The 25,045-nt window shown below is 42.3% G+C and overlaps 1 protein-coding gene across 1 annotated transcript in view; it reads left to right on the top strand.

Moving 5' to 3' along the window:
• LOC135543099 (neural cell adhesion molecule 2-like) overlaps positions 1 to 25,045 on the top strand; it is a 423,699-nt gene that overhangs the window by 388,123 nt on the left and 10,531 nt on the right. The window contains exons 9-13 of the mRNA XM_064970177.1: positions 164 to 314; positions 3,587 to 3,774; positions 4,054 to 4,150; positions 6,826 to 6,999; positions 12,579 to 12,820. Coding sequence (XP_064826249.1) covers positions 164 to 314; positions 3,587 to 3,774; positions 4,054 to 4,150; positions 6,826 to 6,999; positions 12,579 to 12,820 — 852 coding nt within the window. The remainder of the gene's footprint in view (positions 1 to 163; positions 315 to 3,586; positions 3,775 to 4,053; positions 4,151 to 6,825; positions 7,000 to 12,578; positions 12,821 to 25,045) is intronic.

The following is a 25,045-nucleotide window of genomic DNA, read 5'->3' as shown; positions in this document are numbered from 1 at the left end:
CAACAGAAAAAAAGGTGTATGTGTGTGGATGGAGTGGATAAAGCAAATTCTTCACATGAGATGTACAGTATGCAATACATTCACGATCCATGTGTGTGTGTGTGTGTGTGTGTGTGTGTGTGTGTGTGTGTGTGTGTGTGTGTGTGTGTGTGTGCCTGCACAGAGCCGGGATGGGCGTGTGGACGTGCGGGGCCGCCATGGCAAGTCCATGTTGACCATCAGTGGGGTGAAGCTAACTGACTTAGGCCGTTTTGACTGTGAGGCCCTCAGCAGGATTGGGGGCCACCAAAAGAGCATGTTCCTCGATATCGAGTGTAAGTACAGTTTGAGAACAAAAACACACATGCCTACACAGATACAGTATACACACACACACGTTTGCACATCTGCACAGTATACAAACAAAGGGAATGGTGCACAGCCGCTACCTCGCTTTTGAACCAAGGTGCATGAATTGAGGCTCAAACTGAGGTAGAGATAAGATTCTCTATTGGAGGACAATGGAATTTAATTTAAAAAAAGCTTCTTCATTATTACATCTAAAACCAATACAACTTGTTTGCACAAGCAAAGCATCAAAACCACACACACAAATCTGCTGACTTGTAATATTCTATTGTTAAACAGTGTTTCTGTTTTCCCTTTTTAGCAAATGCTAGATTAATCACAACAGAGTTGCCTGCCCCCAGAAAGGCTAAGTAGTAGGAGGATATCCTGCTGCATTATTTATCCCCCCCCCCCCACACACACACTTCCTGGTGAAACAACTGCTTCCTCAAGTACTCTTTAATAATAAGATTAAAGCTAAAGATCTCACCATCTTTAATCCTTTGATGCATACAATCACATATGTGTGATCATTGTTGAGTGGCCCCTGCAGTGTACCATTGCAAATATGTGATTGTAAACAGTAGCAACAGAACTGATGCAACAAACGTGTCGAAACATTTGTCTGAAAGCATCTAAAAAAGGTTTTGTACTGATGGGAAATAAATGTCTTCACAACTTTATTTCTCAATTGCACTTTTTATTGTAGAAGAGAAATGCGATCTTCATCATCCAAACATCACATGAAACATCGACAGCCAAACTCATTCCATAAACTAGTCTAAATAACAGGTTACGCTAACAATAAACAAAACATAAGTTAGCAACCTAAAAGTTAGATTTGTTTACAATGTACCACATATCTGGTGAGCACAAGGGAGAAATGTAATACTGTTTAGAAAATAGCTGTGTGTCAGCTAAATACTTTATGATGGCAGCCATGTTTGTTTGTTTGACAAGCGAAAAGTCCGTAATCCCAGAATGCCATTCATTATAAGACACAAACAAACTTAGTCAAAGATGGCTGCGCCCATTGCCTGAAAAAAATAGAAGCACATGACTTGACAAGTTGTTTACCGTTTTTAACAAATCACAAAGGACACAGATGATCACCCCAAATACAAGCCTACTGCCTAGCCTAGCCGTAGCGCGAAAGCTAGACAGGGATGAAACTATATTAGAGGGGTTTTCAAGTCCATGGGCTGTAGAAATGGGGAAAGGTATTGTGTGGAGATATGATGCAGGAAATACTACTATAATGGGGGATTTATCAATAAATGGGGAGCAAACACAGGAGAAGTTTATACGCTAAATAAAAATAAAACCCCTTGAAAGGGGGGTCTGTGCTGGCAACCATGAGTTACCATAGTTACAATCTGATGCCGCATTCAAAACAACTGGGAACTCAGAAATCTCCGACTTCCGATTTCAATGCATTCAAGACAACTGGGAAGTCTGAAAAAAACTTGGCTTGGGAAAACTAGTTTTGAACAGTCGTCCATCTTGGGAAATTGGGCCTCTTTATAAAGCTCCAACTTTCTGACCTGAAAATCACTAATGTCATGATTTGATCTCGTATTTTTCCCAGTTATCTTGAAAGCACCATAAGTCAGTCGAGTGAACTATGCCCTCACTTCATTTTTTTTTACAACATCTTTGGTCTGACAGACGCTTACGTGACAACCAGAATGCATTGTATGATATCAACAAACATGGCGGCACACATTGCTGGCAAATAGCTTAGCATTAGCTCATCATAATCAGTACACATCATATGTGTCCATTAAATCTATGCAAGAGTTGGAATGCATGATTTGTCACTAGTACTTCAAAACGTGAATAAAACAGTAAATACATTACATTACATACATATTGTATGCTACAGCAGGACCGACAACACAATATACAGAAAATAAGGAACTTACTTTGATAGGAATGCACACATCCAAAGTTATTTTCTGTGAATAAACAGCAACGAAGGCAATGCCCGCGCCAGCCAGAAACTGTGCCAGGTGGGAAAATTTTGTGCAAGACCTGTTCTGCCTAGAGATGTGCAATGTTTTCATACTTGATCTGGGGGAAAACTGGGGAAGTGCTTGGGCTCTCGTTGAAGAGAGAAGTTTGTCCGGCTCAGTCTCAAACATAAATTGTCACCAACAGTGAAATGGGCTACTTTTTATGTGAAGTAAAGATGAGGCGTAGTACACCTCCATTCAATCTGTTGTTAGAAAATAAAACTTGTTAGAAAATACTAAAAAGTTGACAAGTTGAAACAGCCTATAGATAATTAGCAGGCAGCATGCCTTGGTTTGAGGACAGCGTAGGTTAACTGTCTTGTTGCATAACAACCACATTTTGGAACAGTGAGTGGATTCTGACATCACACGCATAAAAAACTCACGTTGGAGCGACCATTTGAGATATTTGGAACTCGCGTGAAAGGCTAATGGCATGAAACACACATGTAATAACTGCACCTCAAGTGGAGATGCAATTGTAATAAGCCAGGTGTCTGTCTTTTCTAACAAACTTGCTATAAGTGGCACCCTTTGAGGTGAGCATGCATGACAACACTGCCCTCACTTTTCCCACGCCACCCTTGACAGTGCCACACCCTCAGAGCAGTGACCCATCAAGCCCTCCCTCAACACATGACAGTCAGAAAGTAGATGGACAAAATGGGCCCAAGAAGTGTGTGACTGAGCGTAGCAGCGGCGGGAGCTAAGCCAACTGTCACCGCAGAGCTAATTAGCTCATTTATTTAGTCTGTGGCGGGACGAGAGGAGGTAGAGGCACATCCTCCTTTGTTACAAAGCACTAAGCATCAATCTCCCTAATGGAATACTGCAAGCAAGCATAAAATAGACCATAATGCCACTCTACTGACTACTGGATGAATGCAGCATCTAGCAGTGATGGCAAGCGGCCCCCCAATGCAGTGGGGGGATTGTTCATGAGAGCCCATCCAGCTCGTCACCCCAGATTCATACACTTACACACACACACACAACGACACACACACACACTCTGAAAGAGTATCGTAATGGAGATCTCTCGCCCAGCATGAGGTGTCTCAATTAAGTTTAAGCTTCCTTTTAACTTTAGCGAGAGTGTATTGAGGCATTCATGAGACACCCTTTTCACTCACCCAACAACCCATTTTTTGGATTTTTCATCTCAGATTTTCTGGCTGTTTTTTATTTGCCTGGTTAAGCATGACTTGGAAGCTAACTGACCAATCGTGTTGTGTCTTGGATAGACATGCCCAAGTTCCAGACCAACCAAACCATCTTTTACTCGTGGGAGGGCAACCCGGTAAACATCAGCTGTGACGTCAAGTCCAACCCGCCCGCCACCATGCTGTGGAGGAGAGAACGCCTCACCATCTCAGCCGAGGGCACTGCCAACACACGCATCCACACGACCGACGGCAAGTCCATGCTAGAGGTGGGTATAGGAAGCAACAGGGCACCCACCGGTAACAATCTAACTTCAGAAATAAAAATCATCCCCAGCTTCCAAGTGGTCTTTCAACTCCTTTCCTCTCCTCTGCATCTCTTCCCTAGGTCATTGCCAACTTATCTGGTAAAATAAGGGTTGAATGAAAGAAACAATTCTTTATAATGCCTAAACTAGTGTGACCCAAAGTCTTCACTCAGTGTAATGCCAGTGTCATTGTATTGACTTAGCTCTGGTCTCTGTGCTCACTCAAATGTTTGTCCCTAGGTCACCCCAGTGTCCGATAGGGATTTCGGACGCTACAACTGCACGGCCCGGAACAACATCGGAGTGAAATACCAGGAGTTCATCTTGGCCCAGGCAGGTAAGTGCTGGCCTCCATAAAGTAACCAATCCTCCCTCATTATAGCACATTGGACCTTTTTGATATCATACATATGGAATCGGGTAAACCATGCACCTCAACATATCAAAGTTCATTCATCAATCAAATAGTTCCAACTGTGTATCTTCCATGTGGCATGATTGACCAAATATCGCCCCAATCATTCAATTAAATATCTAGTGCTGACCAAAGCAACAAAGTGCCACTTCATATAGTATCTTCCAACTGTTGTGCACCCTTCTCTCTCTCTCTCTTGTTGTTGATAACCTCCTTGTTTGCTGTTACCATGGCAGTAAATCCCATAACCACCCCCCCAACCTCTATTTAGCCTAACCTAATCTCATATGGTTCTCACTGATTTAACATACTGTAGCTCCCCCTATTTGCTAAAGTACCGCCTAAGTACGGTTTATGTTGAGATAATACACATTCTAACTATTCAACTTTAGCGACTTGGACGACTTATTTGGAAGGTTTGAGAATCAATTGTTGAATCTGGTTTTGTGCACAGACTTTCATAGCTCAAACTTCCCTTTGTGTGTGTGTGTGTGTGTGTGTGCGCGCATTTATACTCATGTGTTTGTGTGTATGCTGCATATCAGTGTGTACGTGCATTGCTGTGTGTGCATTTATGCTTGCCCAGATAGTGTCTTCCAACTGTTTTGCACCCCTCTCGCTCTGTATTGTTGTTGATAACCTACTTATTTGCCATTTCCATGGCAGTAAATCCACTAACCCCCCCACAACCACCCCCCAACCTCTATTTAGCCTAACCTAATCTCAAATAGTGCTCTCTGATTTAACGTAGTTCCCTCTATTTACTAAAGTACCCCCTAATTTATGGTGCATAGAGCAGGCTAATATAAAATAACACAGTCCAATTCACTTTAGTCCAGATTCAATTACTTCAAACACAGGGACTCTTAGAAGTAGAATTCTGAGAAAAAGGACTTACGATGTAGTTTTAAGAGATATTCTTCCACACACACACCCATATAGGTATGCATTTTTCGCATACATGCACACACACATGTCGGAATACACATTTCAAACACACAGAGACACCTTTACAAACTCTCTCTCTGTCACACACAGACACAATCACTAAAGGAAAGTAAACAAGTCTTCGCTCAATTAAGATTCAGATCTCTTTCCCTTTATCACAATGAATGGAGTGTTGTGATTAACAAACCATAAGACTAAAACAGAGGTTTGGGGATCCATGAAGTTAAACAATGGGTCCTTCATACACACTCTCTCGCCTATCAGTTTGATTCGGCTTCAAAGTCTGATCATTAAAGAGAGAGGAAACTCTAGTGTAACAACTCTAGATAGAAGACTGTGAGCCAACTACCCCGCTAAATGCTAACACTTGATTCATGATCAGTTCATTCCTATGGAAACCGTGTCGCAGCACTAACTCGCTTATGCAACTCCTTATGTAACTTGAATGATATTATGAATGTTACTGATGCAAGTAAATGGCAGATCATAGTTGAAAAGTCATGCATTATCCCTAATGTTAAGAAGTTTTGGGCCTGAATTCACAAAGCCTTTCAGAGTAAGAGTACTGAACTACTGTAGGATCAGGACCACCCTCTTATTCATTATGACTTAAAAGGTTAAATCAGATCAGTATTCCTACTCTGAGATGCATCGTGAATATGGCCTTTGATGTATTACTCAAGATACCATGGGGTTGTGCCAAGTTAAAAATGCAGTATTATAAGACTGTTAAGGATTGACTCTGATGGTTTGAACTGCCTATACCCACAGTGTTAGCAAAGATAGTTCAATGTGTCTCCCTTCCCACTCTAACTTTGTGTCATATAGCAACAGAGATTGAAAGAAATACAGTTTATGTGTAAATAATAACTTGTCGTTAGATACGCATAGTAACTATGCAACTTTTGCAATGTGTATGACTTATTTAGAAGGTATGTGCTGGGTTCTCAGAATCAATTGTTGAATCAGGCTTCGTACATACACATTCATAGCTCAATCTTTATCCATATGGTTGATGCTTCCCTTTGAGTGTGTGTGTGTGCGCACATGGCCGTGTGTGTGTGTGTGTGCGTGCGTGCGTGCGTGCATTTATACTAGTGTGCGTGCAGGCTGCATATCAGTGTGTACGTGTGTGTGCTTATGCTGGTGTTTGTACGTGTGTGCATGTGTGTGCCCAATTGTGTGTAGCCCCACAACCATGCTGAAAGGCCTCTCTCTACTTAATGTATTCCTGGTCTTATAAAAGAGAGGCTCTGTAGGACAGCAACAGTTTCTTTTGATTTGCTCAAAGCCCTGTGGCTCCACCAGATAAAAGGGAAGTGTTTGTGTGATAACGGGATTGAGTCAACCGCTGATAAATATAATGGCCTTGGCTTTTTTTTTACGCCTGAACACTGTATGTGGGTTAACACAAAGCATTCTGCATTGTAAAACCCAATGAGGCTGAGTTGCCATAGCGACATCTTTGTATCACTTGTGAGAGTTTTTTTCATTTGCCAATAACGACACACCAACGATATTATGTTTCCAAACAAATAGAGACATCAATGTAATGTTTCTGAAGGGTTAGCGGAACTGATGTTTGGATGTGTGTTGTTTCAGTGGGGGACGGTTATGAGTGTGACAGTTATTTCTCTGCTTTTTTGTAGACGTGCCCTCGAACCCGTACTCAGTGCGCTTGTCGGCCGTGTCACAGCACATCGCCACGGTGACATTCATGAAACCCGACTCACATGGCGGTGTACCCATTGGCCACTACCTGGTCAACTACAAAGAAGTGGGCTCGCAGGACTGGAGAGACGTCAAGTCACATGGAGTCCAGAGTGAGCTTGTACCCCTATTTTGATCTTCATTATCCCTATTCTGATCATTGTCGCTGTCATTATGTCATCATCATTGTTATTTTCATTGCCATCATCATCATCTACATCAAAATGGACATCATTTTCATCGTCAACAACATTTTTGTCATCATCAATCATCATCGTCATTATCGTCATAAAAATGTACAATCATCATCAACAATGGTACGGACATTCTAGATGACCATCTCCATTATAGCGACATATCTCATGTTTTCTCACATTTACAGTGGGGCAAAAAAGTATTTAGTCAGCCACCAATTTTGCAAGTTCTCCCACTTAAAAAGATGAGAGGGGCCTGTAATTTTCATCATAGGTACACTTCAACTATGACAGACAAAATGAAAAATAAAATCCAGAAAATTACATTGTAGGATTTTTAATGAATTTATTTGCAAATTATGGTGGAAAGTAAGTATTTGGTCACCTACAAACAAGCAAGATTTCTGGCTCTCACAGACCTGTAACTTCTTCTTTAAGAGGCTTCTCTGTCCTCCACTCGTTATCTGTATTAATGGCACCTGTTTGAACTTGTTATCAGTATAAAAGACACCTGTCCACAACCTCAAACAGTCACACTCCAAACTCCACTATGGCCAAGACCAAAGAGCTGTCAAAGGACACCAGAAACAAAATTGTAGACCTGTACCAGGCTGGGAAGACTGAATCTGCAATAGGTAAGCAGCTTGGTTTGAAGAAATCAACTGTGGGAGCAATTATTAGGAAATGGAAGACATACAAGACCACTGATAATCTCCCTCGATCTGGGGCAATATCTCACCCTGTTGGGTCAAAATGATCACAAGAATGGTGAGCAAAAATACCAGAACCACACGGGGGGACCTTGTGAATGACCTGCAGAGAGCTGGGACCAAAGTAACAAAGCCTACCATCAGCAAGGGCATTGAAGATGAAACGTGACTGGGTCTTTCAGCATGACAATGATCCCAAACACACCGCCCAGGCAACGAAGGAGTGGCTTCGTAAGAAGGTCCTGGAGTGGCCTAGCCAGTCTCCAGATCTCAACCCCATAGAAAATCTTTGGAGGGAGTTGAAAGTCAGTGTTGCCTAGCAACAGCCCCAAAATATCACTGCTCTAGAGGAGATCTGCATGAAGGAATTGGCCAAAATACCAGCAACAGTTTGTGAAAACCTCGTGAAGACTTACAGAAAGCGTTTGACCTCTATCATTGCCAACAAAGGGTATATAACAAAGTATTGAGACAAACTTTTGTTATTGACCAATTACTTATTTTCCACCATAATTTGCAAATAAATTCATTAAAAATCCTACAATGTGATTTTCTGGATTTTTTCTTCTCTTTTTGTCTGTCATAGTTGAAGTGTATCTATGATGAAAATTGCAGGCCTCATCTTTTTAAGTGGGAGAACTTGCACAATTGGTGGCTGACTAAATACTTTTTTGACCCACTGTACATGCTTTACAAAAAAGCTGCCATAAGGTTAGGTCTTTCACTGCAAGGTCCTGCTCCCCTAAGCCAGACTAAGACCCCTCATCCTTGATGAACCTTATTTTTCCGCACATTAGTCCCCGTCCTCACACAAACACACAAATGTCGAACCAGTGAACCAGACAAACAACTGGAAGCCGTCGCTACTTGATTCGCGCTGCAACCGTCTCTCTGCGGCAAGCCTCCACAAGATCAGGAGGCCTCCTACGCTCTGGTCATAAAGCCTGTGAAAGGGAGGGAGTGAGAGAAGGGTAGGGAGAGAGAGGGGGGGGACAGCTAACCAGCAGGTCTGAAAAGCAACTGTCTTTCCCTTTCCACTCTGGCTCCACGACTCAAAATTGATTTTAGAGGCACTCAGGGGAGTGGGTGTGAGTAATGTGGAGGACTTCAAAAAAAGATCACCTCAGAAGGACGAATTCTCAGACGATAAGCAGGTCTGACAAACCTGAAGGGCTTATCGCTAATATCCCTCATTTTGGAGTCTATTACAATAGTGAGATGGAACGCCGAGAATGCTGAGAAGCATGGAAGCATTGAGGGATAGAGAGAGAACAAAGTGACATATACAGGCAATGTGAACAGAGAGAAAGACAGACGGAGTTAAAGAGGATAGAATGAAAGAGAAAATATGAAGAAGATGGAGAGAAAAAAACCAAAATAAGATTTTAGAGAGAAAGAGAGAGATTTGAGAGAGGGAGATATTCGAGAGAGATGTACAGTGAGTAAGAAATCAAGGTTGTGAAGTATGAATTCTTAATGAAAGTTTGAGTTGTATCGAGTACAATTAGTTGGCGCTCTGGAATTTTCGCTGATTGGTTCCTGTACAGGTACAGCAGCCGTAAAAGGTTTTAAATGGTGTTAGTTCTTGTGTTCCACCACCACCTGTTTCACCACCTCCCTTGTCTCGAGGTGAGCACGTTAACGGAGATAGCCAAATCAACTAATTACCAGTTGCAAATATTATTTGGAGCCACTTCAGGGACTTAATAGTAATGATGCACTTTACACTATAAAACAGCTCTGTGTATAATGAGTTGTCATAATTTGTTCATCTGAATACCACTGGCGCTCACTAAAGGTCTCGTCAAACCCCTGGTAGAGCCAAAATGTTAGCAATTATCTCATTTTGCATTTAGATCCCCCATTATTCAATTGCAAGGCAGCCATTATCCTTAGCGCACTTTTACAGCAGCGCAAGTTGCAAAACAACAACCTTCACCCATGTTCAGCGAACCCCTTTTTTAAAATTTTATTTCACCTTTATTTAATCACGTAAGCTAGTTGAGAACAAGTTCTCATTTACAACTGCAACCTGGCCAAGATAAAGCAAAGCAGTGCGACTCAAACAACTACACAGAGTCACACATGGAATAAATAAGCTTAGTCAATAACACAATAGAAAAAAATAAAGTCTATATACAGTGTGTGCAAATGGCGTGAGGAGGCAAGGCAATAAATAGGCCAAAACTTGTTGTCTAGTGCATTGGGGACAGAGAATAAAAGGAGCAGATTTCTGGGCATGTTAGAATAGATTCAGGGCATAATGTACAGACAGGGGTATGGTGGGGTGCGTGTACAGTGGAGGTAAACCCAGGCACTGAGTGATGATAAGAGAGGTTGCATCTCTGGATGGGCTAGTTATGCTGGGTGAGGTTATCATGTGTGTGGTAGGTGGGACAAAGGAGGTATTTGAGGCATGTTAAGTGAGACGAGGGCTCCGCAGTAAACTAAGACAATAATAACTATCCTAAACAACAGTGTGCAAGGCATATTGACATTTGAGAGAGACATAAAGCGAGGCATAAAGCAATCACAGGTGTTGATTGGGAGAGCTAGCTAAGTCAACAACGGGTAAGACAACAGCTATTCGGCTAAGACAACAGCAACAGGTAAAATGGCGATGAATGGGCAGAGAGGGTCGGTTAACTACACACAGGGCCTGAGTTGGGGCCGACAGATAAACAAAATGGAGTACCGTGATTAATGAACAGTCCAGCAGGCATCAGCTATGTAGCCAAGTGATCATAACGTCCAGTGAACAGCAATAGATGGAACAGGGAAGCCGCGGGGTAGTCGTTACTACGCTAGCACACGGGAGACACAGCGTTTAAATTTAGCAGGCCGGGGTACGTAGATGCGTCTGCTCCGACATTCGGCGAAGGGCGATTGAGGGCACAGCGGATGGAGTTAAGTTGGCAAACCAGTCGTGGTGGCACGGCTGGGCGCCGTGTCAACAAAGGGTCCAGACCAGATGGCGAAAGAGGTAATTGTAGTTGTAGTAATTTAGTTTGCTAGCCAGGAGATGCGCCTGCGTCTGTGATCACAGAGTTGGCCGGGAGGTGGGCCTGGATCAGGGCTAGCTTCGGGGCTGGGTCACTCGGTGGCAGCTAGCTAGCTGTGATGATCAGGAGTAATTGTCCAGGGTTTAAGGCAGGAATCCGGCGTTGTAGTGGAGAAAACTGTTCGATGCTGGCAAGTATTACCCAGGCAAAAAAAAAACGTCTGGTGTCTGTGTAGAAGGAAAGGCCGCTAGCAGTGGCTAACAATGGCTAAATAGCTAGTAGCTAATTAGCTGGCTAGCTTCTGATGGAGGTTCTTGGCTATAACGTCTAAAAAATAGCGGATCTGTGTCACATTGGGTGAGGCAGGCTACCGGAAGGTATATTTAATTTAAAAAAATGGAAAAGAGATTGAAAATAAATTGAAATATATCCAAAAAAAGACCAACAAAAAAAAAAGTACACGTGAGGATGACAAACCACGTCTGCACTGCTACTCCATCTTGGATACCTAACTCTGCATGAATGTCCTTTTGTAATTTCCGCATGATGAACTCTGTAAATTACTTTATTGTAGAATTTACATAGAAATCTATGATTTCAGCTGACTGCTGAGAAAATGTTATTAATATATACTGATTAATATATTGCTATTTTAGGTGTGGTTGTATGAACTACTGGCTTTGTTAGAGAACGACCAATATGGATTTGGTAGGGTCGATGTCGATACCGTTTTTTTGAGGAGCCGATGGCCAATATTTTAGGCTGATATTCAATATCATTAAATTTGAAAATGTTCAAGATGTTATTGACAGATGCGTATCATTTCACAGCACACTGTGAAGTTGTCACATAGTATTTCGGTAGAATTGAAGAGTTCCAAAGACATGTTGTCCTACTCCGAACATTGATGCTGAAGCTTTACTATCTACTGATCCCAGAGAATCAACAATGGAGTACTACTGTTTTCATACTGTTTCCACACAAACAGCACTCCCACATATTGGCAGTTTTAGCAGCTTTACCTTCTATACTATCTCTCTGGCCATGAATGGAAGGAGGCAGGGAGGAAGAATGCTGGCTAGCTCAGCTGCAGTGGAATAATCACTCAACACAGCTAGGTACACAGATCCCCTTGTGTCACTCCACTATGGTACATCCCACCCCCTGTATTGACAAGAGAGTGGACCTGATAGGAACAGTAGATTTGTGGCACTAGCATTAGTTTTACCATATGCTGCGGTCCTCCCTTTGACACATAGTGGTGTTAGTAGCTCTGTTAGCGATTAGCTTTAGCGTAGCTGGCGACCCCGCCCCTCCCATTGACTGATAGTGGTGTTTGTGGCACTGTTAACCGATGCTGTTAGCGTGTTAAGCCAGCTTGTTTCCAGGTGGAACAAAGAGGAGCTGGGGTGGATTAGTGGGATTCAACAGAGAGGAGTGGGAGGTGGTAGGCGTCTCTCACATACATACACACACAGCGTGAGAGGTTTCACTCTCGCAGCTATCCTCCATTTCGCTGTCACTCCACAAAAATCTGTGTCTGTCTGTATCCCTCTGACTTTCTACGTTACTTTGTATTTCTCTATTTTTCTCTTTGAATCTATCTCTTATTCTGTCTGTCTGTCTGTCTTTTCTCTTCTCTCTGTCTGTATGGCTGTCTCTCTGTCTGTCTGTCTGTCTGTCTGTATGTCTCTATCTCTCTCGCTCTAACTCTCTGTCTGTCTGTGAACAAGCTAACAACATGATAATGTGCTAACTAACGCTCTCCCTGGTTCTCCTCCTACAGCGATAGTACTGCTGACAGGCCTAGAGCCCAACACCACCTACGAAGTGCGAGTGGCTGCAGTCAATGGGAAGGGCCAAGGGGAGTTCAGTCACACGGAGTCCTTCCAGACTCTACCCATACGTGAGCCCAGCCCTCCGGCAGTGCATGGCCAGAGAGGGATGGGAAAGACCTACCGGCTGGGCCTTGTCAAGCAAGACGACGGGGGCATGCCCATCGTGGAGTACATTGTCAAGTACAAGACAGTGAGTAGCTGGATGTCAGGATTTCCATTAAATACAACCATACATTCTTAGAAAAAAAGGTGCTTAGTAGAACCATAAGGTTTTTCAATTAGTCCCAATTGGGGAACCTTTTTTTGGTGCTAGGTAGAACCATTTGCAGAAGGTTCTACCTAGAACCTTCTATGAAGGGTTCTTCCAAGAACCTTTTTATATTTCAAGGGTTGTTCTTAGAACCCTCCATGAACTGTTCAGCTAGCTTTATTTGCATATGTTTTATGGCAATACATTGCATGCACTGAGTGTACAAAACATTAAGAACACCTGCTCTTTCCATGACATAGACTGACCAGGTGATTCCAAGTGAAAGCTTGGATTAATACCACTTGTTAAATCCATTTCAATCAGTGTTGATGAAGGGGAGGAGACAGGTTAAAGACAATTGAGACATGGATTGTGTATGTTGTGCCATTCAGAGGGCGAATGGGCAAGACAAAAAATGTAAGTGTCAAGAACTGCAACGCTGCTGGGTTTTTCATGCTCATCAGTTTCCCGTGTGTATCAAGAATGGTCCACCAACCAAAGGACCTCCAGCCACTGTGGAAAGCATTGGAGTCAACATGGGCCAGTATCCCTGTGGAACGCTTTCGACACCTTGTAGAGTCCATGGCCACGGCTAAGAACCACAGTATTTACGGACTGCCAGTGCTCCTGAACAAGGCCAATTTGGTCCAAGCATTTTCAACCACACAATTACCACCGAGTCAAGATGGCCACTTCTACTCTAAAGCACTCTCGTAAAACACAATCACCGGACCACAAGTAGTTTTTGTTCTAGTTTAATGGTAGTAGAAAATGTTGCATACCTCCACTTAAGGTAATAGCAAATAGCAGTGTCAATCGCATTACTTTGACTATGTGTGCGCACAAGGCTTTTGCTCTATTTTTCTGTCCTCATGCTGACATGCACACACACACTCAATGCCTAAAAATAATAAGTACACCCCCTTTGTTTATGTCTGCTTTGAAGTGTTTTTGGCAGTGAAACTATGGGGGTAAATACTGTATATAATTCTGTATATAATTCTGTGGAGAGACTAGTATGGACTAAGGCCAAAATCTGGCTTGCCTATTACTTACTTAAACTACACACTGTGAACTAATCGTACTAAACACTAATCAGAATGCACTATTTAGCCTCCCGAGTGGCGCTACATTGCAGTGCTTAAGGTGTCACTACAGACCCGAGTTTGATCCCAGGCTGCGTCACAACCGGGCGTGACCAGGAGTCCCATAGGGCGGCGCACCATTGGCCCAGGGGATGGTTTGGCCTGGGTGGCTTTATATGGCTCATTGCACTCTAGCGACTCCTTGTGGCGGGCCGGGAGCCTGCAGACTGACTTCGGTCGTCAGTTGAGCGGTGTTTCCTCCAACACATTGGTGCGGGTGGGTGTTAAGAAGTGTGGTTTGGCAGGTCATGTTTTGGAGGACGCATGACTCGACCTTAGCCTCTCCCGAGCCCGTTGGGGCATTGCATTGATGAGACAAGATCGTAGTTGGATAGCAATATCACGAAATCAGGGAGAAAAAGGGGGTAAAAAAAAAACATTTAATTTTGTATTGCACTGTTTAGTTAAAAATGTATGTAGTACAAGCAAATATCAATATAATAGGCTCATCCATATTGCGAAGGTATCATCTAATGCACAATTGTGTTGAATCCCGCCATTCGTTCATTTAGGTAGAGACACTTCTCTTCCTCAATAGTGTGAATTTTACTGGAAGCCAAAATTATAATGACATCCTGGCATTTAAAGCATACTCAATTTCCTGTCACATACTATAACATTTGCATACCCAAAATACCTACTATTTAGAATGCTAGTACAACTATTCGGACACGGCCATTCACTATGTCTCAGATCCTACATACTAATAGACATGCTTGCAGATACACTATTCATACAAATGTACATACTCATCCACAAACAAACACATTCATATTAACCCCAGTCTCTCCTTTTCCGCCTCTCCCTCTCTGTCTCTCTCTCTCACCCTCTCTCACACACAGTCTCTCTCCCCCCTCTCTCACACACATACACACACTCTCTATATCTCTCTTTCTCTCTCTCACACATACACCCCCCCACACACACACACACACACACACACTCGCACACACACACATTGATCTGTGTGATTTGATATAACCAAATCTAACATGTCCATACAGGTGTGTCTCTGTCTCATTGGGAGGCTGACAGCGACGTGTAGTTATACTATAGCAGATGAAAGTGTGTGTGTGGAGAGAAGGTCAGGGACTCTCCAGCAGGCCCTTTGAAGGCCAAAGGCTGGGGAATGGAGGGAGGAATAGGACAATCCTCCACACCCCAGTAATCACACCATCCATCCTCCTCTGTCTCACACTGTGACCCTGACTCAGGCAAGCACACAGGCTGGAGTGCATACACAGATGCATGTGTGCACATACACTACCGTTCAAAAGTTTGGGGTCACTTAGAAATGTCCTTGTTTTTGAAAGAAAAGCACATTGTTTTGTCCATTAAAATAACATCAATTTGATCAGAAATACAGTGGTGGCATGATTAATGTTGTAAATCACTGTTTTTTTTAATGGAATATCTACATAGGCGTACATGTAGATATTGTTCTAATTAAAGAAGCTATAAAACTGGCCTTCTTTGGACTAGTTGAGTATCTGTAGCATCAGCATTTGTGGGTTGGATTACAGGCTCAAAATGGCCAGAAACAAAGCACTCAGTTGCTCAGTTGTGCACCGGGGCCTCCCACTCCTCTTTCTATTCTGGTTAGGGCCAGTTTGCACTGTTCTGTGAAGCGAGTAGTACACAGCAATTTTTCACATGGAATAGCCTTCATTTCTCAGAACAAGAATAGACCGATGTGTTTCAGAAGAAAGTGCTTTATTTCTGGCCATTTTGAGCCTATAATCGAACCCACAAATGCTGATGCTCCAGATACTCAACTAGTCCAAAGAAGGCCAGTTTTATTGCTTCTTTAATGATAACAACAGTTTTCAGCTGTGCTAACATTATTTTGAAAGTGATTTCTAATGATCAATTAGCTTTTTAAATTATACATTTGAATTAGCCAACACAATGTGCCATTGTAACAGGAGTGATGGTTGCTGATAAATGTACATATTCCATAAAAAATCTGCCGTTTCCAGCGACAATAGTGATTTACAACATTAACAATGTCTGCACTGTAATTCTGATCAAATTGATGTTAATTTAATGGACAAAAAAATGTGTTTTTCTTTCAAAAACAACACATTTCTAAGTGACCTCAAACGTTTTAACGGTAGTGAATATGCACTCTTACACACACATACAGTATGCGCACACGCAACACACACACACATATTTGTATTAACACACACAGTCACCCGTATCAAACTGCTTTCCAATGCTTGGCTGGCCTTAGCTTTATTCCTCCTTCCATGACTCTGAAAAATAAAAGCATGGCCCATTTCCTAAAGCCCATTCCACACTATTATCTCTCTCTCTTCTATTTTGACATTTTGTGCAAGAATCCAAGGAGGCTAAATGGTTGCATATGCATTTGGCATGCTGTCAAAGCAAAGGCCTCACACTGTGACACTTCACTCTGTTCTCCTATGATGAGATAAAAAGTTTATTTAAGAAAGGAAAAGAAAGCAAATGAGTGGAAAAGGGAAAAAATAACTGGGAGGGGTACAGAGAGGAAAGGAAAGGAGAGGAGAGGGAAGGGAAATTGAAATAATAGGATAAAGAAAAATAATCTATGTGGCAGTGGTGATCTGAACAGTTGTTTTTAACACACAAAAAGTGAATTTCTCCTTCTCTGTCATTGTGGAAATGTGCGTGTAATGAATACTCAGGGAGAAAAAGGTTTAGATTCACACGCAGAGCGCAGCAGGTGTTTATTTCCCCTTCCAGAAGGCAGGAATTGTGGTCACAGGCAGGCAATGGTCATACACAGGAAGGCAAACAGGCAGGTGAATCAGAACTAGGACTGAAGGCTATAAATTGTTCTCACAAACGAGCTAGGAAAAAGCTTTGTACAATCAAAACAAACAATACCTCACAAAGTCACAAACAGAATTAACTGAACTAAATAAGGAGCTGATGAGACCAGGTGAGGAACTAACACAGGTGAAAACAATGAACAAAAATGAAAGACAGGGCTATGTTCGAGAACACAAAGAAACAGGGCTACATTCAAGAACACAACGAATCAGAACACAAGGTTGACTAAGAAAATAAATACAGCTGTGTAGCCTACTTAACTTTTTCACACATACCAAAACATTTGTGTGATCATTCTACAGTGGTCCCTGTAGCATATGATCAAACCGGTGTGATTAGAACACTTGATTAGAATACTTATTTAGAACGTCCATTTTCAAATGACACAACAATCAGCATTTGAGCTGGCCACACTGTTTATTCCGAAACATTTTGCATAAATTCAGTCCTTACAAAGTTATGTCCAGAATGCGAGCAGTTTCTTTTTGGATGTAATGTTCAGATATTCGCAGAAGTATCTATAGCATAACACAATCATCCAAACCGGAAAAATGTAGGCCACAATTGTCCTAGCGCTAACTGAGGAAAGATTGACATAACACAAGCGGTCATATTTTTATTACTCTCAGCTGACAGAAACTTTCAATATGAATTAGCTAATAGCAATTACTAGTTAAAATTAATCACATCATGGGTGAGCTCAACATTTATCAAAATAATTGAGTAAAACACTTTCTAGAAATCAAAAGTAATCCTAGATGGGTAGTTTCTGTTTGTTTTTCACAGAAACCAAAGATAACAAGAGAAGACAAGATGAGTTTGGTCTCTTTATAGTATGCATGTTGAAGGGGGTGTGTCGTCTACCATCGTTCACATCCCACCATTTACTTCCAGAAGTTCTCGAAAAATGAGTGAACCCTTACTCACCTCGTTTTGTTATAATATCTTTAGTCCGACAGACGATGTGAACCCCAAATTGCATTGTATGTCAACAAACATGTGTCCACACAAGGCTGGAATTAGCTTTGCTCATCATAATCAGTACAAACTTCAGAAAAATATTTTACACACATAATGTGTTCATTACAATCTAATGTAAGAATTGGAATGTATGTTTTGTCACAGTACTGTGGTAGCTGGAAGGCCGCCAGCCATTTCACCCCTCCTGGCCCTGCTGTTTGGCTTTGTTGAGTCCCAGTCTGGAGTGCAAAGCCCCTTGGCATTTCCATCTGAGGCAGAGTGCTTCAAGTTGTTTCTGACAGAGGAGCTGGTGGGAGACATAGCAGAGACCAATCGCTATGCCTTGGAGCTACAGGAGAAAAGAGAGCCAGGAGTGATGGGGAAACTCGCTAAATGGGTGACAACCATAATTTGTGAAATGTATACCTTCCTGGTGACAGTCTTTCTCATGGGAATAGTAAAGAAGAACTCCCGAAGAGAATACTGGAGCACAGATTATATGTTTGCAACTTCCTTCTTTGCAACCCTTTTTTCCCAAGACTGCTTCCTAGTTCTGCTGCATGCCTGCATTTCGTCAACAATACTACTGCCAACCTAAATGACCCGTTATACAAAATAAGAAATGTTCATACCAGCCTGACATCAGCATTTGGTTTGTACCATACAAGGACCTATGCATTGATGAGTCGCTGATGTTATGGAAAGGTAGGCTGGCGTTACGTCAATATATTCCCTCCAAAAGGCACAGGTTTGGGGTCAAGTTCTTTGTCATGTGCGACGTGAAGACAGGATTTGTGTAAGACATTATAATTTACACAGGGTCCACCACTGACATCCAACATTATGAGAGGCTTGGGGTGTCCGGGTCCGTCGCTCCTCATCTCGGCAAAGGACACACTTTGTATGTGGACAATTGGTACAGCAGTCCCACACTCTTCCAGCATCTGCTCTCCAACAGCACAGGGGCCTGTGGCACAGTCAGGTCGACCAGGAAGGGGATGCCGGCATTCGGATGCAGGAAGATGCAGAGAGAGGAGGTGGAGTTCAAGGAGAACGGTCAACGAGACGTCCATACAGTAACCATGTCGGCCACAGGGAGGGTGGACCACCTGACGGGAGAGAGAAACACCAAACCAGACTGCGTGCATGACTATAACCTCAAAATGGGGGCAGTAGATAAGGTAGACATGATAAACAACTTTGTGGAATGAACTCGGAAAACGACCAAGTGGTATAAGAATATATTTTTCCATCTGATCAACACTGCTGCCCAATAGCCACATAGTTCACTGCCAACTAACAGGTGACATGATTAATAAACAAGGTTTTATTTGGATGTACAGTTCACATCCACAAAATTATGCAATTATAGTGACAATGTCTCACCCACCTACCCACTGCCTCATCATCCTCTCCCTTCCATCATCCTCCCCACTCCCTCATAGGTAAAGTAATTACCTACCAAAAGTACAGAGAAAACCTGAGAGCTGCTGGAGGAGCACCACACCCCTCAGTGCCCATCCACTTGGGGTCGTCCTGCTGCAAGACAATCCCCTACGCCTCACTAACGGTATTTCCCCTGCAAAGTCCCTCAAACTGCTGCTTAAGGTAGTCGCACACGGAGGCACTGCAAAGTCTGCCTGTCTGGCACTAGGAGAAGGAAGCAGAGGAAGTTGACAAAATACATGTGTTTAGCTTGTGATACACCTCTATGTATTTCACCATGCTTTGGAGAGTATCATATGCTCAAGCCCCATTGAGCACATCTACAGCAATTACTGACTGATTGACCTGGCAGGTGACTTGACAGGTGACCTGCCATGATACTTTGCCTTTAGAGGTGGGGGGGGTGGAAATGCAGTTGTTGTTCAGTCAATGTATGAATATGAAATATGGGTTATGCATATTTCCGTCTGTACACCCCCCTAGTAAAACAAGTTTTTGCTGTTGTTTTTCAACCAACCACCACCAATACTGCAATAAAATAGACATCTATTACATATTGGCCTGTGTGTTTTCTTGCTGTGTTTTCATCCAGTAAAACTGTTAAGGAGTGTCTGCTAGCATACAAAAACTGGCCTACATGTTTTATTTATTTAACCTGGCAAGTCATTTGAGAACAAATTAATATTTACAATGACGGCCTACACTGGCCAAACTCAGATAACACTAGGCCAATCACGGCCAGTTGTGATTTATATATTTAATTTTAGGAACTGCCTGTTCAGGGGCAGAATGACAGATTTGTACCTTGTCAGCTCAGGGGTTTGAACTTGCAACCTTCTGGTTGCTAGTCAACCGCTCTAAACAGTAGGCTACCCTGCTGCCCTTTTGCATTTGATACAGCCAGGGTGTCTGTAGTGACGCCTCCAGCATTGAGATGCAATGCCTTAGACCGCTGCGCCACTTGGGAGTCAGTTAGCTTCAAAATACAACACTGGCTAATACTTCTCTGACGCAATTATCATTGTTTTACAGTGCTAATAGAAGAATATAGTTAGCTACATAACCACGATTGAATATAACACCATAAAGATTATGAAATTAGTAACATTACTTCGCGTGTCCACGGTTCTAAGGAATATACACAAAAATATTATGCTCCAAACATACAGTGAGCTACAGTACTTTAGAAACTATTATAACGTAATAAGGCACTTACTTTGATAGAAACGCACACATTTCCAAAGTTATTATTAGAAATGAAAACAACAATGACTGCGAGGCGGGCACCAGACGTGCAGATCCAGTTCTGATGGGGGATTTGCAAATGTCTGCAGACTTGAACTGCACAAATAATTGGGAAGTGCTTGGGGAATTTTGTCCGGATCAGAGATTCCTACAAAAAAAAGTTGTCCGCAAAAGTGAAAAGGCCTACTTTTATGTGAATTAATGAGGAGGCGGAACACACCTCAATTGAAACTGTTCTTAGAAAATATTAATCATTTGATATTTACAAATTGTAACTGCCTATAAATAAAAACAGGCAGCTTGCCTTGGTTTGAAGGCAGTGCGGATTAAATGTCCTGTTACATAACAGTCACATTTTGGAATGTTGAGTGCATTCTAACATCACGTGCATAAAAAAAAACTCATGCTGGGGCGGAAATCACGTATGAAAAGGTTAACTCTTTGAGGCATAGGCGCACAGGGTTGTAATCATTCGACAGTGGATCATTCTACAGTGATCCCTGCAGCGTACACTCAAACCAGTGTGATCGGAACACTTCATTATAACGTCTAGTTATGATTCACGCAACAGTCAGCATTTTTTCACAGAAACTTTATTTCCCCATTGTGAGCAGTTTATTTTTAGATGCAATTTTCAGACATTCACAGAAGTAGCAAAAGCATAACACAATTCTCATCCAAATGAGAAAATATAGGCTACATTAGTCCTAGCGCTAACTGAGGAAAGAGTGAGATAGCACAAGCAGTCATATTAAGCTAACTTTCGGCTGACTGAAACCATAATATGAATTAGCTAACAGCAATTACTATTTACAATTTATCACATGACAGGTGAGCTCACCTATGGCTGTGGCGGTCATGAAATCTATCCACTGGATAATTGTCATGCAAATGACTGCCGGACTCACGGTAGGCCATCATTGTAAATAAGAATTTGTTCTGACTTGACTAGTTAAATAAAGGTTAAATAAAATTGACCATTAATTAACATAATCACATTTAGCATATCCAGGCCTCCACGCATACAAACCGCTGAGGAAACATTTTAAAAAAGTGTAATAAATCCACTTAATATACACCATCACAATAAATCATTTATTTATTTTAGGCAGGTCTAAAGAAACATTATGATTTTAAGAAAATGTATTTCAGTATGTTATCTGGCTATGTGCCATGCCCTAGGTTAGCTCATTTAGTAGACAAGATATGCTTAGAAATCCTGTGGCAGTATTTTATATTATGTGATTAAAATGATTCCAGAGTGAGTGTGCATATGAAGTGGCTATGTCGAACAAAAAAAATAGAATTTGTAACAGGTCTTATGAGCTAGATTTATAGTTATTTGGCAACTTTAGTTGTGAATAATACAAACGTTACAATGTCTTAGAAATTAAAACGTATATGGTTTGCATGATGCGACTATAGGCTATTGATTATTTGAAAAAGTTGCAAAAAAAGCTTGTGCGCTGTTCCTTGCCTCAGGCTGCACATGTTGTTCTCTCATCAAGTGTTCATATTTTCACCCATCAGGCTATTCTCAGTTTAATCTTGACTAATATCTCAAATTAGTTTTGATTTAGAAGGTCCCATTATTAAATGGTCAGGAACAGGGGCAGGGGGAAAAATACATGTCATCTGTATGCACTCAAAGAGGAAATGGAGGCCGCTTTCCCTTGGTTTGTTTTTCAATCATGAGGAGTAGCCTACTCTGGTTTTATAGTGGCACAGTGCTTAATATTAGCAGCTGAGAAATAAATATAGTAGCAGTAGAAAGCAGGGATCCTCTTCTTTTAAGTGGCAACCATCAAAACTCTGCTTTCACAAGGGTTTGCATATAGAAATGTCTGGGCTTATAAGAACACTTATTTCACTCCACTCATCAACCAATCTCAACCACACTGCACACTGCCCTAACTCATCTGGACAAGAGGAATACCTATGTGAGAATGCTGTTCATCGACTACAGCTCGGCATTTAACACCATAGTACCCTCCAAGCTCGTCATCAAGCTCGGGACCCTAGGTCTCGACCCCGCCCTGTGCAACTAGGTTATGGACTTCCTGACGGGCCGCCCCCCAGGTGGTGAGGGTAGGCAACAACATCTCCACCCTGCTGATCCTCAACACTGGGGTCCCACAAGGGTGCGTTCTGAGCCCTCACCTGTACTCCCTGTTCACCCACGACTGCGTGGCCACGCACGCCTCCAACTAAATCATCAAGTTTGCGGACGACACAACAGTGGTAGGCTTGATTACCAACAACAACGAGACGGCCTACAGGGAGGAGGTGAGGGCCCTCGGAGTGTGGTGTCAGGAAAATAACCTCACACTCAACGTCAACAAAACTAAGGAGATGATTGTGGACTTCAGGAAACAGCAGAGGGAACACCCCCCTATCCACATCGATGGAACAGTAGTGGAGAGGGTAGCAAGTTTTAAGTTCCTCGGCATACACATCACAGACAAACTGAATTGGTCCACTCACACAGACAGCATCGTGAAGAAGGCGCAGCAGCGCCTCTTCAACCTCAGGAGGCTGAAGAAATTTGGCTTGTCACCAAAAGCACTCACAAACTTCTACAGATGCACAATCGAGAGCATCCTAGCGGGCTGTATCACTGCCTGGTATGGCAACTGCTCCGCCCACAACCGTAAGGCTCTCCAGAGGGTAGTGAGGTCTGCACAACGCATCACCGGGGGCAAACTACCTGCCCTCCAGGACACCTACACCACCCAATGTTACAGGAAGGCCATAAAGATCATCAAGGACAACAACCACCCGAGCCACTGCCTGTTCACCCTGCTATCATCCAGAAGGCGAGGTCAGTACAGGTGCATCAAAGCTGGGACCGAGAGACTGAAAAACAGCTTCTATCTCAAGGCCATCAGACTGTTAAACAGCAACCACTAACATTGAGTGGCTGCTGCCAACACACTGACTCAACTCCAGCCACTTTAATAATGGGAATTGATGGGAAATATCACTAGCACTTTAAACAATGCTACCTAATATAATGTTTACATACCCTACATTATTCATCTCATATGTATACGTATATACTGTACTCTATATCATCTACTGCATCCTTATGTAATACATGTATCACTAGCCACTTTGTTTACATACTCATCTCATATCTATATACTGTACTCGATACCATCTACTGTATCTTGCCTATGCTGCTCTGTACCATCACTCATTCATATATCTTTATGTACATATTCTTTATCCCCTTACACTGTGTATAAGACAGTAGTTTTGGAATTGTTAGTTAGATTACTTGTTGGTTATTACTGCATTGTCGGAACTAGAAGCACAAGTATTTCGCTACACTCGCATTAACATCTGCTAACCATGTGTATGTGACAAATAAATTTGATTTGATTTGAATGTTTGAGGAGCATGTAGCCTTTGCTGCGCGACAGGTGATATTCCACCCAAACTCTGAATGCCATTGGCTCTCCAACCCTGTTCTTGCAGCTATCCAGTGCTTAATTTGTGAACCAAGAGAAATCTGTTCGGAAACATCGAAAGTAACATGTTTTCACAACAAAACGTATTTTATTAAACTGTCGACCACCCCTCTCTCTACAAGCTCAAGAAAGGAATAAAGCAGAGAGAGGAGATGGAAACACACGGTGGTGAGACATTCTAAAGATCATGTCAACCCTTTAATTATGAAAATATTAAAAAATGCCCTTTTACTAGGCTATTCAAAATCAAATATAAAATCACTATAATTGAAGGCTAACTATTTAAGCCGCCCTGCACAATCAATGAACCAACAGCATTGCATATGTTCTCTCCCAGACTCATGGATAGAAAGTTTGGAGCATAGAATAAGGTAACCAGTCCATCCAGTATGCATAATACTACTTCCGGGTGTTTACTCAAATGACGAGTGAACCATCCCTTCACTTCATTTTGCGCTAACATCTTTGGTCTGACAAACATTTACGTGACACCCAGAATGCATTGGATGGTGTCAACAAAACATAGCATAGCATTAGCTCATCATAATCAGTACAACTTTCTAAAAAAGTATTTTACACACATCGTACAGTGCATTCGGAAAGTATTCACATTTTGTTGTTTCAGCCTTACTCTAAAATAGATTAAATTGTATTTTCTCCTCATCAATCTACACAAAATACCCTATAATGACAAAGAAAAAACTATTTTTTTGCTGCACAGCTATTTTCATGTCTCTCTCTCGATTTTCAATCGGGTTCAAATCCGGGCTCTGGCTGGGCCACTCAGGGACATTCAGAGACTTGTCCCGAAGCTACTCCTGCATTGTCTTGGCTTTGTGCTTAGTGTCATTGTCCTGTTGGAAGGTGAATCTTTGCCCCAGTCTGAGGTCCTGAGCTCTCTGGAGCAGGTTTTCATCAAATATCTCTCTGTTCTTTGCTTCGTTTATCTTTCCCTCGATCCTGACTAGTCTCCCAGTACCAGCCACTGAAAAACATCCCCACAGCATGATGCTGCTACCACTATGCTTCACCTTAGGAATGGTGCCAGGTTTCCTCCAGATGTGACACTTTGCATT

The sequence above is a fragment of the Oncorhynchus masou genome, chromosome 7 (genome assembly GCF_036934945.1).
Source record: "Oncorhynchus masou masou isolate Uvic2021 chromosome 7, UVic_Omas_1.1, whole genome shotgun sequence".
Classification (NCBI taxonomy): domain Eukaryota; kingdom Metazoa; phylum Chordata; class Actinopteri; order Salmoniformes; family Salmonidae; genus Oncorhynchus; species Oncorhynchus masou.
Note: the sequence above shows the minus strand (reverse complement) of the source record. Positions and strands in the feature narration are given on the sequence as shown.